Here is a 15,403-nt window from a genome sequence, read left to right as displayed (position 1 = left end):
CTGAAAATTAACTAACAGCTGTCAAATAAATAAGGTGGAGTAGTTGCATTAAATTGAAATACTCAACCTCGAAACTGTACACGAGTAAATGTACTTGGTTACTTTCAACATCAGGAAGTCATGGAGGAATAGTAACAATTTAAGTGCAAAAAGGGGAACTGAAAAGTTGACATCACGGTGGGGTGAGCGACGGGTTAATGTGCTGTGAAGTCACACATCAAGGTGAGATTTGTGAAGTCACACATCAAGGTGAGATTTAGCGGAAAGCAGAGAGCGCCCGCCAGAGGTCAAGTGTAGTGCAGTGTGTGTGTGTGTGTGTGTGTGTGTGTGTGTGTGTGTGTGTGTGTGTGTGTGTGTGTGTGTGAATGTGTTAGGAGAGAGAGTGTGATTCTACATATCCTATAAGAATTACTTCAGGTCATTTCAGCTTTATTTGATAGTCAGAGCGTGTGAGAGGCTGATGTAGATTAATGCAGGAAGGGATGTGATGGTGAATGTGTTGAACCAGTAGAAAAGTGATTCAGATCCACAGCTCAGAGCAGGATCTTTTAAATAACAATATATTCTCAGATCAGGTCATGGAGCGTCTTTTAATCCCAATATAAAGGGCAACAGGAAGCTGCTGTAGGTGAGGGATGATTTGTCTTCAAGGATGTGATTCATAGAACACAACTGTTCAATTGAAGAGCCTGAGCAAAATAAAAGTATGACTGTGTTCCCAGTAGAGACGGGGGGGAAAAGAAACCTGCATCACCTGTATCACAGTCTTGTCTCCTGCTCTCCCTTCTCCATGACTACTCAGCTGCTCTCTATAAATACGTAAGGTGCTGTTTCCAAGGTAACAACTCTATGGAGAATTGGCCACCTGAAATCTAGATGGAGTGGAAAAGGAGGGCAAACAGCGGTCTCTGATTGTCAGGAAAAAAAAACCTTAACCGTCATCCTACAAGCTATATGACCTGTGAGAGAGAGAGGGGGGCGTGTCTAAAAATGACTCCCATTAGTGTCCCATTAGGTATGTGTGTTTGGTGTTTGATCTGTTGCTGAATAAATCAATCTTGTCATCTAACTCTCGGCCCAAAATCATGCAGTATTCCTAGTCAGGTTTTTTTTGTTAAAGTCGCTGCAGTCAAAAGCAGGACATTTCTCTTAAAGTGCACTTTGAAGACATGGATAATTATGTATTAGCAGATTTGAACACACATATGTTCAGTTCATCATCTGTATTGACTATAACTGAATCAATAAAGAGCTCTTCCTGGTGTGGAGATCAGTCTAATATCTAAAGATGTCCATGCCTGCATAAAGGCAGATATGATAGTATACTATTACAATAACTAGAATAGGACTACACCTCTGGTTAATGCCTTTTTCTTGCCTTTATTTTGAAGGTACATACCGGAAATGTCTGCTTGAGTGTATTTAGAATCATGAGTGTTTGCTGCCCTCCAGTGGTTACACAAAACTTACATTTGTCCACTCAAATATATTTATATTTATGTATCTAATTGCTTAAGACATTTCGTATCTATTTATTTTCAAAATAAAAGGCAAGTAGCTTGAGTGAAGAAGTTAAATGATCCTGTTTATTGTTTCCTAAAGCTCACAGGTGAAGTCTATAACTCCAATCCGTGAGATACTACGGTTATACTGAGTATCATCATTCTTTAGAGGTATCAAAAAGGATATTGATATTAATAAATCTGTATTAATAACACTAATTTCAAACAACATAGGCCCCACATTATGTAATAAACTCCAATAAACACTCTGGGACAAATGCACCCTCTGTGAATCTCTAATTGTATCTCCTTTTACAAACTAAGTGGTGGACAGAATATTAGGAACATTGCTTTCTCTTTAGATTGTTTTATTTTGAAAGTTGTTACAAGCAGTACCACTTCCTGTGAGTGCCTTCAAAATAAAATGTATATGTATGTATCTATTTATTTAGCACATTGCAAAATGTTGTTTTTGTAATGCATAATTTTCTAAATGTTAATACATATATTATATATTAATTCTGCTTCTCCAGCTTGAGCACACATGGATACAAAACCTTGTTTCTGATAGTGAGCAATGTGGATATGTAGGATCACATCAGTGTGATCCTACATATATGGATAAATGAGTTGTGTAGGTGAAAATACAAGAAGATCAGGTGTTTAGGGTATGCATGAGGTGATCCACTAACAGATACTTATATTCACCAGGCTCTTTTAGAAACCGGTATTACATTTTTTCAGATATGTTGAGGCAATTTAACATCTCTGCACTACACGTTATGTTGGAGCTTTACTACTGTTATTAACCTCAAAAAGATTAATCATCACAATAAGTTCATCATCATTTTTTGCTGATGGTAAACTAGAGGGAGAATTCAATTAAGAGCCTGATAAAATAGCCTCAGAGGACAGATGTGTGTTTGCATCCTTTGGATGGTGTTTTAGCAGTTTTACTGAGCAGGAAAACAAGAACGAAAGGTGACTGACAATGTTGACACATCTTTTTATTTTGTTAAGTGAATTTTGGACAAAAATAATGGCTGATCAACGCCACACTCAAAACTTCAAGGTTAACAAAATAAATACAAAAATATACTTGAAATGTCACTCTTAAAGAGCCCTTATGATAATCCAAGCTATGTTATATCTCCACGGTGACAAAAGTACCTTAAATCAAAAAGGCCCCCCAACCCCCCACCCCCAATTCCCTGTCATGTGTTTTTTTTTAATGTGAACTTTACTTTGGCTAACTATAGAATAATTTAAAAATATTATTTGGCAAGGCATTTATTTCTCATATGAATGAGTTATTCCTTATTCCAATGAAAAGGCATGACATGTGCTACAAGATGAGCTTAAGACAAACATATACATACACCTCTCAGAAGTTAAAGCTTCAAATCCAAACCATGGTAGATACACTGTCTTACAAAATATTACATCTATTTCTATTTCATGATGTTTAGCATATCAAATATTCGATAACGTTACTGATGTTTAAGAAATACCCCAACAGAGGGACAAAGAAAACCCAAAGAATTAGTCGATCCGCTCAAATCTAGAAAAATGTGATATTATGACCTTAGAGTGATCTTCACTCAGTGTGCATGAGTATTTATTGTAGGAGCCTTAAGCATAAGTGGATGTGTGTGAAAATGATTCTGCTACTGGGTAAACTGGTGCAAACATTCTTGGTTTGCACATTTCAACTGTCTGCTGGTGTAGAACTATGGGAGGGGATATAGTCTATGGTTTCATTGCAAGGGCTGATGGATTAGTGCTGTTTTGTTACAGACATGTGTTGTGCAAGTTGATGAGGTTGTGCAAACGGCATTAGAGGGACATAATATAAATAAGCCCTCGCTACATGCAGGAAAACACCATGAAGGCTGAAGCAGCAGGGAAGCGTTTACAGTGCTGGTTCATACAGAACACATAGAGTCCTCTCTGAATCAAACCAAGTGGTCCTCAAGAGCATTTCACCCAAGAGAATGCACACCTGGAACGACAGCTCATGCAAAAGGACACCAGGCGGTGCGCGCATCAACAGTAACATTCAAAAAAACAACAACACAGAAAACTGAAGCAAAGAACTGAAAACACTAGAAAAATAAGCGAGTAAATAAAAAGAAAAACTCCATTTGGAAGTAGCTGAAAACCCCTCTCAACTCCAAACATGTAAACATACACTCTATCATTTGATTGCCTTTCCGACACCCAGTCATGATGGATCTTTGTGTAAAACACAAGGCGAACTGAAAAAAAGTATCTGGTTATAAAAGATGGATAACTTTCAGAGGTGGGACTGAAATGGATATAAAAAAACTGAAGAAAAGATTTAACAAATGGGGATAGATATAAAGATGTAAAGCATCCAGTGTTCACTGTAACATTTGAAAGTTAAATGCGCCAAAACGCATCATTTTCAAAAAAGAATGAGAACTGATCTGGGATGTCGCTAGCAGATGTAAAGACTGAATGACACAGGACTCAACATCCTGTGTCATTCTTTCCTTTGAGGAATGTGTGGGATGTGCCCAAACTGGAGGATTAACGTGCACGAGAGTTCGGCCATCCAAAAATACACACTCCCACAGTACACAGATGATGGGGAGCACTGGTCAAAAAGGTCCAAGAGAGGAAAGGAGAGAATGAGACCAGAGCGGGTACAGTCATCCCGTCATACCGTCACACTGCAGACAGGAGTGACAGGCGGAGGGAGGCGGATCATTTCGTGTGCTTTAGCATGGCGGAAAGCCAGTCGAGACCCTCGTAGAGGCCGTCTCCACCGGTGGCGCACGTGGCCTGAATAAACCATTTACGACTGCCCAGGCTGTGCAGGCCCAGCTTGTCTGTGACCTCAGCTGCATTCATGGCATTGGGCAGGTCCTGAAAGAGCAGAAAACACAACACTCCGTTAACAAACGAGAGAATAAAAACAACCAGCATTCGTCATTAAGATTTGCACAGATCACTTTTTAAAGGAAACTTGCAATCACCAATTGCTTAATTAGTATTAATAGCAGACTACTGATCCAATATACTGGATGTGTATCAGTGCTCTTATTCACCATTTTTAAAAGTGTAATATTGCAACTTAATAAAAACCTTTAATCACAAATATAATACAATTTTGTACAAGCCTAAATGAAGCATCTCTACTTAAAGTTAGGAGGTGATATGTGGTTCCAGGCGAATGTCATACGTATGATTTGGTCTTTAAATATTGTTTATCTGCTGATACCAAGACCTATTCGATACTTATATTTATTTAAATATTGATTAAATACGTATAGATGTAATAGCTGACAACATGTAGCCTACAAAGCACCTTATTTTTCAGGCTCAAAACTATTACGTTTATAAGCTTATATTATTTACGTTATACGAAAGTTTGACTGGGCGAGTACGACTTCTGAAACTGACGACCACTGCGTCTGCAATCTATGCTCCTCTGATCACACCTATCAAAGGGTGCGTGGGTCAAGCCCCTGTTAACAGATCAACGGCTGATTGATAGTTGATAGGCGTCAGGTTCTCCCACTAATAAAGCTCTTTTTTTTTTTTTATATTTTCAAGAACAGTGACAGAAATGTACCTGTTTGTTGGCGAACACGAGCAGATGAGAGTCCCTCAGCTCGTCCTCGGCCAGCATTCGCTGCAGCTCCTCCTTCGCCTCACCGACTCGCTCCCTGTCATTACTGTCCACTACAAAGATAATGCCTGAAAACAGATGTTGGGTGAGGTTTGTATGAAGGACGTGGATAAAAGGTCTCCACATGTAATGGAGGATTTAACCAACTTTTGACTGGCAACAGTAAGAAGTCTCTCACCTTGTGTGTTTTGGAAGTAATGCCTCCAGAGAGGCCGGATCTTGTCCTGACCACCGACGTCCCACACTGTAAACGTGATGTTCTTGTAGGTTACCGTCTCAACGTTAAAACCTGCGGATGAAGGGGAAAAAAAAAGAAGTTTGACATCTTGGCACTGATGAGAAGGCCGTGAGAGGTGAGAACTTCGTGGGGATGAAGAGGAGGAGGAGGAGGAGGGGACTCACCGATGGTAGGGATGGTGGTAACGATTTCTCCCAGTTTGAGCTTGTACAGGATGGTGGTCTTTCCAGCAGCGTCCAGTCCTACCATCAGGATCCTCATTTCTTTCTTGCCGAACAAGCTTTGAAATAGGCTAGTAAAATTACCCATCTTGGCTCACCTGCAAAAGGGAAAGCAATATCGCATGGTCAGGTCTATAAAAGTATGGGTATCACACTGTAAACCAGGACATAGAGATCAATAATCAAGTATTAATGTTCCACTTTTACACACTTGGATGCGGGGCAAAAAAATGAATGGATGGATGGGCAAAATAAAAAGTATTTCTTCTGTTCTTTAGTTTTTTATAAAAATAAAAAAAAAGAAGACACAGTCCACTTTTATATACCTTCTAACGACCCTATATAAAGGGAACTGAATTAGATTAAAGACCTGCAGAAACTCGGTCTCTGTCCTGCCTGCTCACCTGACTCTCTTGTTTTACGTAGTTAAGCTGAAGAGCAGTAGTTCAAATGACAATGTCTTTAGGTGAAATTCCCCATCTATGTTATAAAATTGCCAACATAGACTGCAGGTCATGAAGTCTGATTTGTTTGTATGCAGAAATCTGTGGTTTAGGTTCCCCAATGAATGTTTAGCTTCATTACTGTTTGATAATCATTTAGTCAATGAAATGTCAGAAAAGACAAGATGCTATCACAAAATTAGTCAGAAAACATTAAATATTATTTTTTATTTTCTATTTAATGCCTTTTTTGGCATTAAATGATTTGATTAACGAAACAGTTGCAGATTAATAATCTGTTGATCAAGTAGTCAATTAATAGATAATAGATTAATTGACTAATCATCACAGCTCCAAATTAAAATAATAATGACAACATTTCCGTCACTCTTTGCCTCCTAATACATTCAGCGTATTCTGCATCATGACGAGTCATGACGAGTCATGTGTCACACCATGACAGGAAAATAAAACAGGAAATGAACAACCATTCGGGTGAGGACATTCCAGAAGTTATTCAGTGACAGTCCGGTTAATCCCGTTTCTATTGAGTTTTTCCTCCGCCTACCACCTGCTTATATCAGTCTAGATGCTGTTACAGAGCCCTACTGAAGAATACGCACTCTTTTACGTACTTGGTGCTTATTTTATATTGCCCTCTCCAGCTGCGTATTGTACACAGATGAGCAGAACAAGCTGAGGCACGTTGGCTATCGTTGTCAACAGACAGTGTGTCCTCCTACTTATGTAGCCTCAGCTTAAGTATCCCACTGCTGTAATCATGAAGTGCTGCATTAATCTGTCAGTGTGTTGAAAAAATGAATTATCACCTATGTTGATAATCAATTGATAATTAAGGTAATTCATCAAGCAAAGCAAATTCAAAATTTGGTGGCACTTTAAAGAGGAATTCACAAAGAGCGAGCTTGTCCTGTTAAAGTTTAATTGCAATAAAAAAGGTTCACATTTCTAAACGCCGGTGTCCTTAAACACGCGTGTTCGGTCTGTAGATAGATGACCTCATGTCTAGAGTGAATCTTTCTGCCTCCGTCTGTTGGGAATGAACAATTAAAGACCCAACTCCATAACTGAAGGCAGAGCGAGACAGGCTCTTGAACAGATAGTCCTAATATAAGTATGACATAGTAACCTGCCAATACACCCAACTTATGCTGGGCTCAATACAACAACTAACAATACAAACTTGAAGACATAAGTTTGAATCTTTCAATAGGTTTTTACATTTTGTTGATTCAGATAATGATTAATCAAATTGATGATTAAAAATAAAAGTTCCTTGCATTGCAGGACCATTCCAAGTATGTAGGAAAATCTTGCACAGTGTATTATATATATTTCATCCACATTAGACTTGATTTATGTACTGATAAAACCCTAACAGACGTATATTGTTCATTGAGGGTTAAGTTAGTGCCAAGCCTCTCAGACAGTTGCGTGTCCTGTTTAATAGCTGCTCCTTTGAGTAAACAGGAATGTCAGGTTTATGTTTTCGCAACAAGATACCCGAGTTTCCTTAGAGGTGTTTGGATGATTATAGAGAATTAAACTAGTACTAGGAGTAGTGTGGGTACATGTCTGAGATGCTTTTTAACTTGTACTTAATTAAATTAAATAAAATGAATAAATGGATCTTGTGTTTTGTCCTAAAGCTCATCATTTGGCTCCACCTCCCATAAATCAAAACACTAATATTAGCACTTTTTACAACCCTTGTGTGTTGTGAACATACACTGTTGTGAACATATACTGTACATTTTTATGTTATATTTATTTTTATTTTATTGTATAATATGTGTATTTATTATCTGTTTCTATGTAGTTGAGCTGCTGCAACACCAGAATTTCCCCCATGGGGATCAATAAAGGAATATAATAATAATAATAATAATAATAATAATAATAATAATAATATAATAATAATAATAATAATAATAATAATAATAATAATAATAATAATAATATAATAATAATAATAAAGCTCAAGAAGGTTGTTACAGGCTGTGATTTCAAACAGTGACGTCACGTTAGCCTGTTACGTGGCTAACGCGAACTACCGTCGGGGAGCTAACAGTCACTTAGAGCGGTGTTCACGTTGTTTTAGGGCGTAACGTTGAATTAGAAATGAAAGTAAAAAAACTCAGAAAATAAACTCCGTCACGTAGATCACAAACACGACACGGATTGATAAATTAATTAATATTTAGAGATTAAAAAAAGACTTTAAAAATAAAACTTCCTGAAACTTTTTCGCCAAGTGTCACATTTTTAAGCTTCCGCGTTTTGCAGCAAACTGACCACGTCGACGCGTTTTTGGGTTCCACACTTATTTGAATAAAAAAACAAAACCAATGTATATGACATATAAATGAAACACGTATATTAAAATAATAGATGTACCTTTACTGGTGCCTTAAAATCCGTCTTCCTTCCTGGATCCTGTTCAGCTGTAATGTGTCTGTTTCCGGTGTCGTTAATGAGGCTTCTTGTTCCTGTCAGTGGCAAAATGTGTTAAAAAATAAATGGTTGTATTGCATATTTGTTTAAATCAGCACAGTTCTTCTTAAATACTAATATATAAAATAATCTCATGAACTTCTCAGCAACATACCTTAAAATAATAACTTAAATCAATCATTCTCGGTATAGAGTCAGGGTATTTTAAGTAGACATATTATAAGGGATGGGATTTAATCTGATATACAGCATTGATTAAAGATTCATTGTTATTATGGTGTTCTGGTTGTATTTTAACGTCCATCCTAAACACACATTTGTTGCCTCCTTATTCCCTAAATTGAACATCTTCTACCAACCAACCGGGTATATTTTGAGGGGATTTTTTCACAATGTTTAGATATTTTACCAACTAAAGATTAATCATTTAATCAATAATAATCTGCAAGATTTCCTCATTTTTGTTTTTACTAAATTTATTTTAAAAAAATCCATTGATGTTCAAAGATTGCATTTCTTTATTGAATCCACTAGATGGGGCTCCAGCCATGACTTTTTTTTTTATTTCTCTGAAGGACCAATGAAGATTGAAAGTACATGGAGTTTACAGGATATATTTCCTTTAATAACGTGTTAATGTTAATGTTTGTTTCTTTTAATCTCTTTTTTGGCTTTCGTTGATTATTCAAACATCTTCTCTTGAATGCTGCTTTCACATGTTTGCATGATTGATGGATGTTGTTGCTTTATTGCAATGAGTATAATGCAATTAATGATATGTTTAACACAGGGGGGATTTTCTTTTTTGCTTTCTCAAGGACACTTCAAAGGTGCAGGTGTGCTGTCTTTGTGGGGTTAAACTTGGGTTCTGGTGGCGTCATTTGTTTAGGTTAACCACGTCTCTGGCAGGAGACTGGAGCATCCAAGTGAAGGGTGAAGCACCACAGCAGGTACACGCAGTCCTGTCGCAGCTCCGTCCACCTGGGTGGCGTTTGTTAGTTTGTGACAGTGGGAGGGAACATACAGTAAGGAGGGGAATCCAATGAGGGTGCAGCAAGAAGAAGAAGATGATGCCTCCCCCCAATCCTCTCTCTCTCTCTCTCTCTCCCAAAGGGCCCTGCCTCCCAGTGGACCACTAAGGCCCCCTGAATGCACCGCAGTGAGAGTCTGAGATGCTCCGGCCAGACGGCTCAGACTTCCTCCGTTGAAGAAGCATCGAGATGAAGAGCAGCGCCGACCGGCACCATGCGCTCCAGGCTCCCACGGACCGCCTGCCTACTGCGACTCTCTGCGCTCTGCATCCTGCTCTCGCACGCTGCAGCTTATTTTGGGTCAGCAGATTTTGCTTTTTTTTTGCTTTAATTGATTAGCTTTGTTATTTTTGAAAGCCTTAGAGGGGAATGAAAACGGCAACCCCCCCCCACTACTCCAAACTTTATCCAAATTACGCACGCGTAATTGCGCGCAAACTCTCGATGTATATTGCAATTGCGTTGCTTTAAATCCGCTACTGTTTTTGCAGATTGTCGTGCTAAATTTGTTACAATGAACCATAATCATCACCTGGAGAAATGTAAAATGCATCTCAGACAAATTGATTTTAATCATGGGGCTGTATTGCTTGTTTTTTCCTGGATTTGTTAGATTGGCGTTTATCTTATCTTAAACGGTTTTCTATTTTTTTTTTTTTTTGTTTCTTTCATCAGCCAGGGGGAACTTTAAAAAAAAAAAAAAAAAATCAGTTAATTAACAGTTTTAGGTTGGCAAGACTGAGGAAACCTAAAACAAAGTCACATGTTTTCATGAAGTCTAATCAGGAAAATTGTTGGAAGAAAAAAAAAAACTTACTTTCATACAACTCACATGATTCACAATCTCTGATGTCTTTCTTTCTTTCTTTCTTTCTTTCTTTCTTTCTTTCTTTCTTTCTTTCTTTCTTTCTTTCTTTCTTTCCCCTCCAAGGCTGACAGGTCGGGAGCCCTTGGTGTTTTTACCTGGTCCCTTTTCAAATGAAGCTCCGACGGGCAAGGCCCACCTGAAGCAGTGCGAGCAGATGACCCTGACCCGGCGGCAGAAGCGTCTGTGCCGCCGGGAGCCCGGGCTGGCCGAGACGCTGCGGGACTCGGTGCGCCTCAGCCTCCTGGAGTGTCGCTACCAGTTCAGGAATGAGCGCTGGAACTGCTCCATGGACGGCCGGGGAAGCCTTCTGAAACGAGGTGAGCATTTATATCTCTTTTTATTTGTTGTCTTTATCTGCATGTACCTTAAAATGAGACAGGTGCAAAGCTGCATCATTTTTCTTTTAATCTCCATCACTGCATAAAGTTACATGTGCCATATTTTCCTGCATGGCAACATCAATTTATCTCAAAACCGAGTGATTATCTGCAACAACAGAAGTAGAGAGAGAGAGAAATAGGATGAGCCAATTCTTTCTTTCCAGTCGAGCTGTTAAGAACTTTTTGGAGCCAAGACTCCAGGCACTTATCAACCATGATTAAGATCTGTCTTTATAAAGTGTTCATATTGATAGTTTGTTTTATTAACGGTGCAATGCACAAGCCACGTGTCAACACAGTGATGTGATCAAAAGCTGAACAATCTAAAGTTACATTTTCATATAAAACTATGTCATTTATCACAAGAATGATCAAAGTCATATCAGTGTATAAATAAGGTTACTTGTTTAAGAATAACAATGTAAACAAAATAAAAATAGTTTTTGTTTGTATTGGTTGTTGCTACAATATGATCACACGCTTTATCCACAGCTTCCTTTCTGCATCACTGATTTTACAAATTAGTTTTGATAAGCAATTAGTCATGCTGCATCCGGAGAGATTGCTGGTTTACGGTGACAAGGCAACTGTGCTGTATGTTACTTAAAACCAAATCTTGCAACTGTTATGTCAAAGCATTGGTTACACCAGGTGACTGAATCCTTTTTCTGTTATTCTGTTTTACTTACTTAGTTCTGCACAGTCCCTCAACTAAAATAAGTTTTTTCGAAAAAGTTGTGTTCTTTAATACTTTTTTAATGACCTGATACAACCATTGATTAGCTTCACTTGGAACAAAATAGATATAATAAATCACCATATTGGATACAGCTCAAGTCCCCTGCAGCCCTGCTGTCCACAGAAAATGCTTTATGCATATGGATATCAGTGTGGGGGAGAACATGAACAGGTCAGCACGGAGGTAATGAGGGAGTAGAACGCCAAGAAATGTGGTGCGGTGGAGTGTGCTCAGGCCCTGTGGTTATTTTTATCTAGGGGAAAGCGCCCATTCCCAGAGGAAGAGGGTGGCACGATTACCCACTTTCATCTGGGAAAATCCTTCCTAGTCAAAATAATAATTAATTGGATCAAAATACACCCTGGTGACGGCTCTGGGTAAAGCAAATAACAGTGCGTAACCAAAAGGAAAGGTCAGATGAGGAATTCTGACACAAGAAAACTTGCAGAATAATGTTGAGGTTGTAGTAAGCCATGACGACGTAGAGAGCTCTTTGTAAACATTTGGGCTTAAAGGCTTTACCTCTGTGGCACAAAAGACATTTTGATGATGGTAAACTATGAATGAATCCCTTAAACGTTACAGTTTGAACTCAGAACATGTGTTTTTATTGCCACAAATGGCATTTAAAGCTCTGTAAAAATGTCTATTTAAATCTGTCCTGGATAAAAAATAAAAAAAAAGTAATTACATTTTTTTACACATTGTTTTTCCCAGCATTCAAGGAGACTGCCTTCCTGCTGGCAGTGTCCTCTGCAGCGCTGACCCATGCACTCGCCAAAGCGTGCAGCTCTGGCCGAATGGAGAGGTGCACGTGCGACGACTCCCCCGGCATCCAGCACCGAGAGGCGTGGCAGTGGGGGGTCTGCGGCGACAACCTGAAATACAGCACCAAGTTCCTCAAGAAGTTCCTCGGCCAAAAGAGGGTCAGCAAGGACCTGAGGGCTCAAGTCGACGCCCACAACATCCTCGTCGGAATTCGGGTGAGTGTGAAGAAATAAACCCAAAAGTGTAGAGCACAAATATTGCATCAGATGTGCTTCAGTGAAACAAACCTCCTCCTCAAAAGGCCTCATAAACATCATCTCTACCTGAGCCGCACTTAGCTCAATTAGTTGGGCGGCAATTGTACACAATAATCATACCTCTAGAACACTCCGGTGTCATCAGAGGGTACAGAATTGTAATCCTCACCTGCATAGTTTTCCCAGTGCCAGCCAGACAAACGCCCCCTCATTTGCCTCCGTCGTTGTCCTTGGTGGATAACACGGAGGCAGAGGGTGAGGCGGTGTAAAGCAGGGAGACAGGACGGCTGTGGGATCGCTGGAGCCAGGTGTTCTCAGACATGATAAAGCTTGCTGTGCGGGCCTGCAGAAAATTAAAGGTCTCATGTCGGAGAGAACGATTATAACCGAGGCCCCTTTTTAATATACGAGCAAGCGTTTTTTTCCACTTACTGGATCGCTGTGCTCTTCATAAATCCACCTAATGTTCATAAGCACCACTGTGTGGCTCTGAAGGCCCCCGGGGTCCTACTCCCTGCAGCTCACACCTTTGGTGGAGTCGGCGGAAGACAAAAAGAAAAGAAAAAAAAAAACAGAAGGAACTGAGGGAAGCAATCTTATCTCATCTTCACTGAGTTCAAATGTTTTCCTCACTTTATGTGGCCGAGAGGAGACCACGAGCCGCGCTAACAAAAACATGGAGTGGTCTGCGGCCCTTGGTCTCGCAGTAATGGCGCTCTGAAGCCCCCGAGGGGTTCATACCTGCAAAGGGAGGAACTGAGCAGCACTTCTCAACCCAGTAGTTCCCTCTGGCTGCCTCTGTGTGACCTGTCTCTGGCCCCCGCCAAGACAGCAGCTCTCAGGCTGAGTGATCGCGCTCTCATCACTGACCATCAAGCTCAGTGAACTATTCACCTAAAATCAGGGGAATCATCGCAAACAAACAATGCTACAATTTTCTTTTTTGGCACTTCTTGCACAGAAATTCTTATCAATGTTTTTCCATGAGCAGGCATGTACAAAGAACAGGGTGGAGAGATTCCACTGTCTGCACCGTTTGTCACCTCTGCCTCGGGCTTTAAGGAAGGAGAGACAGGAGGGAGAAGCAGACAAGAGCTAGTTTCAACACATTGAAAAAAAAAAAAAAAAAAAAAAAAAAAAAGGAAGAAAAAAAATTGCAAGAGCTGTCCAAAGTGAGAAATGTGCGGTAAATGAAATACGACATTCTGAACGGTCCCCCCCTCAATCCATTATGTCAAAATGTTTGACTGAGGTGGGCTGAAGGCAGACTATCCGCAGACCAACACCCCCCCCTGCAGGAAACTGTCTCCCTCTGTCCAGATAGATCTCCCAGATAAGAGGCCAGGTGATGAATCAAACTGAGAACTGACACTCTTCCCCCCCCCCTTCCTCCCTTGCTCTTTTTTTTTCTTCCTTCTCCTATCTCAGGCGGTGAAGAGCGGCCTGAAAACAACCTGTAAGTGTCACGGTGTCTCGGGCTCTTGCGCCGTGCGGACCTGCTGGAAGCAGCTGTCTCCTTTCCACGACACGGGACGGCTGCTGAAGTACAGGTACGACACCGCGGTGAGGGTGCTGAGCGTCACCAACGCGGCCACCGGGGAGACGGAGCTTGCAGGCCCCCGTCGCCACGGCCAGAGCCTCCGCACCACCGACCTGGTCTACCTGGAGGACTCCCCCAGCTTCTGCAGGCCCTCGCGCTACTCCCCCGGCACGGGCGGCCGATCCTGTGCCAAAGACACCAGCTGTCAGAGTCTGTGCTGCGGACGCGGTTACAACACGGCCATGCGCCTCACCAGCCTGTCCTGCCACTGCCAGGTGCGCTGGTGCTGCCATGTGGAGTGTCAGACGTGCGTGAGAGAGGAGGAGGTGTACACCTGCAAGGACGCATAACAGACGATGAGGTAGATAGAAGAAGTGTAAGCAAAGACTTGATCCACTGGAGGAAGAGAGAGAGACCTGAACTGTAAACAACAAACCCACGGAGAGCCACACGTCTTTGCAGACCTCCACTCTCACCTGCATGTTATTTGGGGAGGAATTCACTACATGTAACACTATAATATTGCTGGTTATTTGCTTATCATGTAGATGAGGATGTTTTTCAAACTACTCTCTCTTTATTCTCGCTGGATGCACTGAAATCCCACTGGGACGGAGGGAAATGAGCTCTTAAACAGGTACTGGACTGGAGCGACGTCAAACCCCCCCCCCCACCCCCGTCTGCAGGGGAGCTCTGGCAGTGACTTTGTTGTATTGCCCCCCCCCCCTTCCACTTGACTATTTATTGTATCAGTCATTGTGTCTGTTGTACTGCTGCTTTATACTTTAACCTTCTTGTTATTGCCACTGAGGCTAAAATGGCCTTAAAAGGAATCCATCTGTCTGTCTCTCTGTCTGCTGTGGAGACATTTTAGGAGTTCATCTCTGATTTAAAAAAGAAAAAAGAGAAAAGCACTTACTGTAAGTTGCTCTTGCTACATATGATGCAAAGTTTATAACTAATCAAAGATATAAAAACTGTTAAAGGTGTAAATATATGTCTAAACGGAATCACTGGAAGCTTTAAAGGGTGCCACTGTTATGCATTGTAACATACATTAACAGGGTTGTTGTGTAAAGACACGCTGGGTTTCAGTTGCTCTTATGGAAATGTTTATGGAAATCTCTACATGTAGCCTAATGCGTGCTCAACAGAACAAAGAGAAATACCTGCAGTAATAGTGAGGGGGAACACTGTCTATGAAAAAACATAAGAATGATAAACACTTAATTTCTGAGCCCTCCTCTTGTGTTTCTTCTATGTATCAAAGCACGCACTACGCT

At 40.6% G+C, this 15,403-nt stretch overlaps 2 protein-coding genes across 2 annotated transcripts; one reads left to right on the top strand and one right to left on the bottom strand.

Annotated features, from left to right (window-relative positions):
* Positions 1 to 2,488: 2,488 nt before the first annotated feature.
* arf2a (ADP-ribosylation factor 2a) lies at positions 2,489 to 8,567 on the bottom strand. Its single transcript, XM_054606922.1, has 5 exons — positions 8,481 to 8,567; positions 5,563 to 5,717; positions 5,339 to 5,449; positions 5,104 to 5,228; positions 2,489 to 4,394 (listed from the first exon to the last, which is right to left on the bottom strand). The coding sequence occupies exons 2-5, from the start codon at positions 5,705 to 5,707 to the stop codon at positions 4,233 to 4,235; spliced, it is 543 nt and encodes a 180-aa protein (XP_054462897.1). The 5' UTR covers positions 5,708 to 5,717; positions 8,481 to 8,567; the 3' UTR covers positions 2,489 to 4,232.
* A 1,215-nt stretch (positions 8,568 to 9,782) lies between these two features.
* Positions 9,783 to 14,557, top strand: wnt9b (wingless-type MMTV integration site family, member 9B). Its single transcript, XM_054608149.1, has 4 exons — positions 9,783 to 9,868; positions 10,500 to 10,753; positions 12,273 to 12,538; positions 14,009 to 14,557. Exons 1-4 carry the CDS (start codon positions 9,783 to 9,785, stop codon positions 14,468 to 14,470), a joined length of 1,068 nt encoding a protein of 355 aa, XP_054464124.1. The 3' UTR covers positions 14,471 to 14,557.
* The last annotated feature ends 846 nt before the right edge of the window (positions 14,558 to 15,403 follow it).

Source organism: Anoplopoma fimbria, chromosome 11, assembly GCF_027596085.1.
Source record: "Anoplopoma fimbria isolate UVic2021 breed Golden Eagle Sablefish chromosome 11, Afim_UVic_2022, whole genome shotgun sequence".
Lineage (NCBI taxonomy): Eukaryota > Metazoa > Chordata > Actinopteri > Perciformes > Anoplopomatidae > Anoplopoma > Anoplopoma fimbria.
Note: the sequence above shows the minus strand (reverse complement) of the source record. Positions and strands in the feature narration are given on the sequence as shown.

Excerpts from the sequence above, each read along its gene's own strand:
- arf2a (XM_054606922.1), bottom strand. The coding sequence starts at position 5,707 with ATGGGTAATTTTACTAGCCTATTTCAAAGCTTGTTCGGCAAGAAAGAA. Across the intron at positions 5,450-5,562 it reads TACCACCATCCCTACCATCG|GTTTTAACGTTGAGACGGTA; the intron begins GTGAGTCCCCTC and ends CTTCATCCGCAG. Across the intron at positions 5,229-5,338 it reads TTACTTCCAAAACACACAAG|GCATTATCTTTGTAGTGGAC; the intron begins GTGAGAGACTTC and ends ATCTGTTTTCAG.
- wnt9b (XM_054608149.1), top strand. The coding sequence starts at position 9,783 with ATGCGCTCCAGGCTCCCACGGACCGCCTGCCTACTGCGACTCTCTGCG. Across the intron at positions 10,754-12,272 it reads GGGAAGCCTTCTGAAACGAG|CATTCAAGGAGACTGCCTTC; the intron begins GTGAGCATTTAT and ends TGTTTTTCCCAG. Across the intron at positions 12,539-14,008 it reads ACATCCTCGTCGGAATTCGG|GCGGTGAAGAGCGGCCTGAA; the intron begins GTGAGTGTGAAG and ends CTCCTATCTCAG.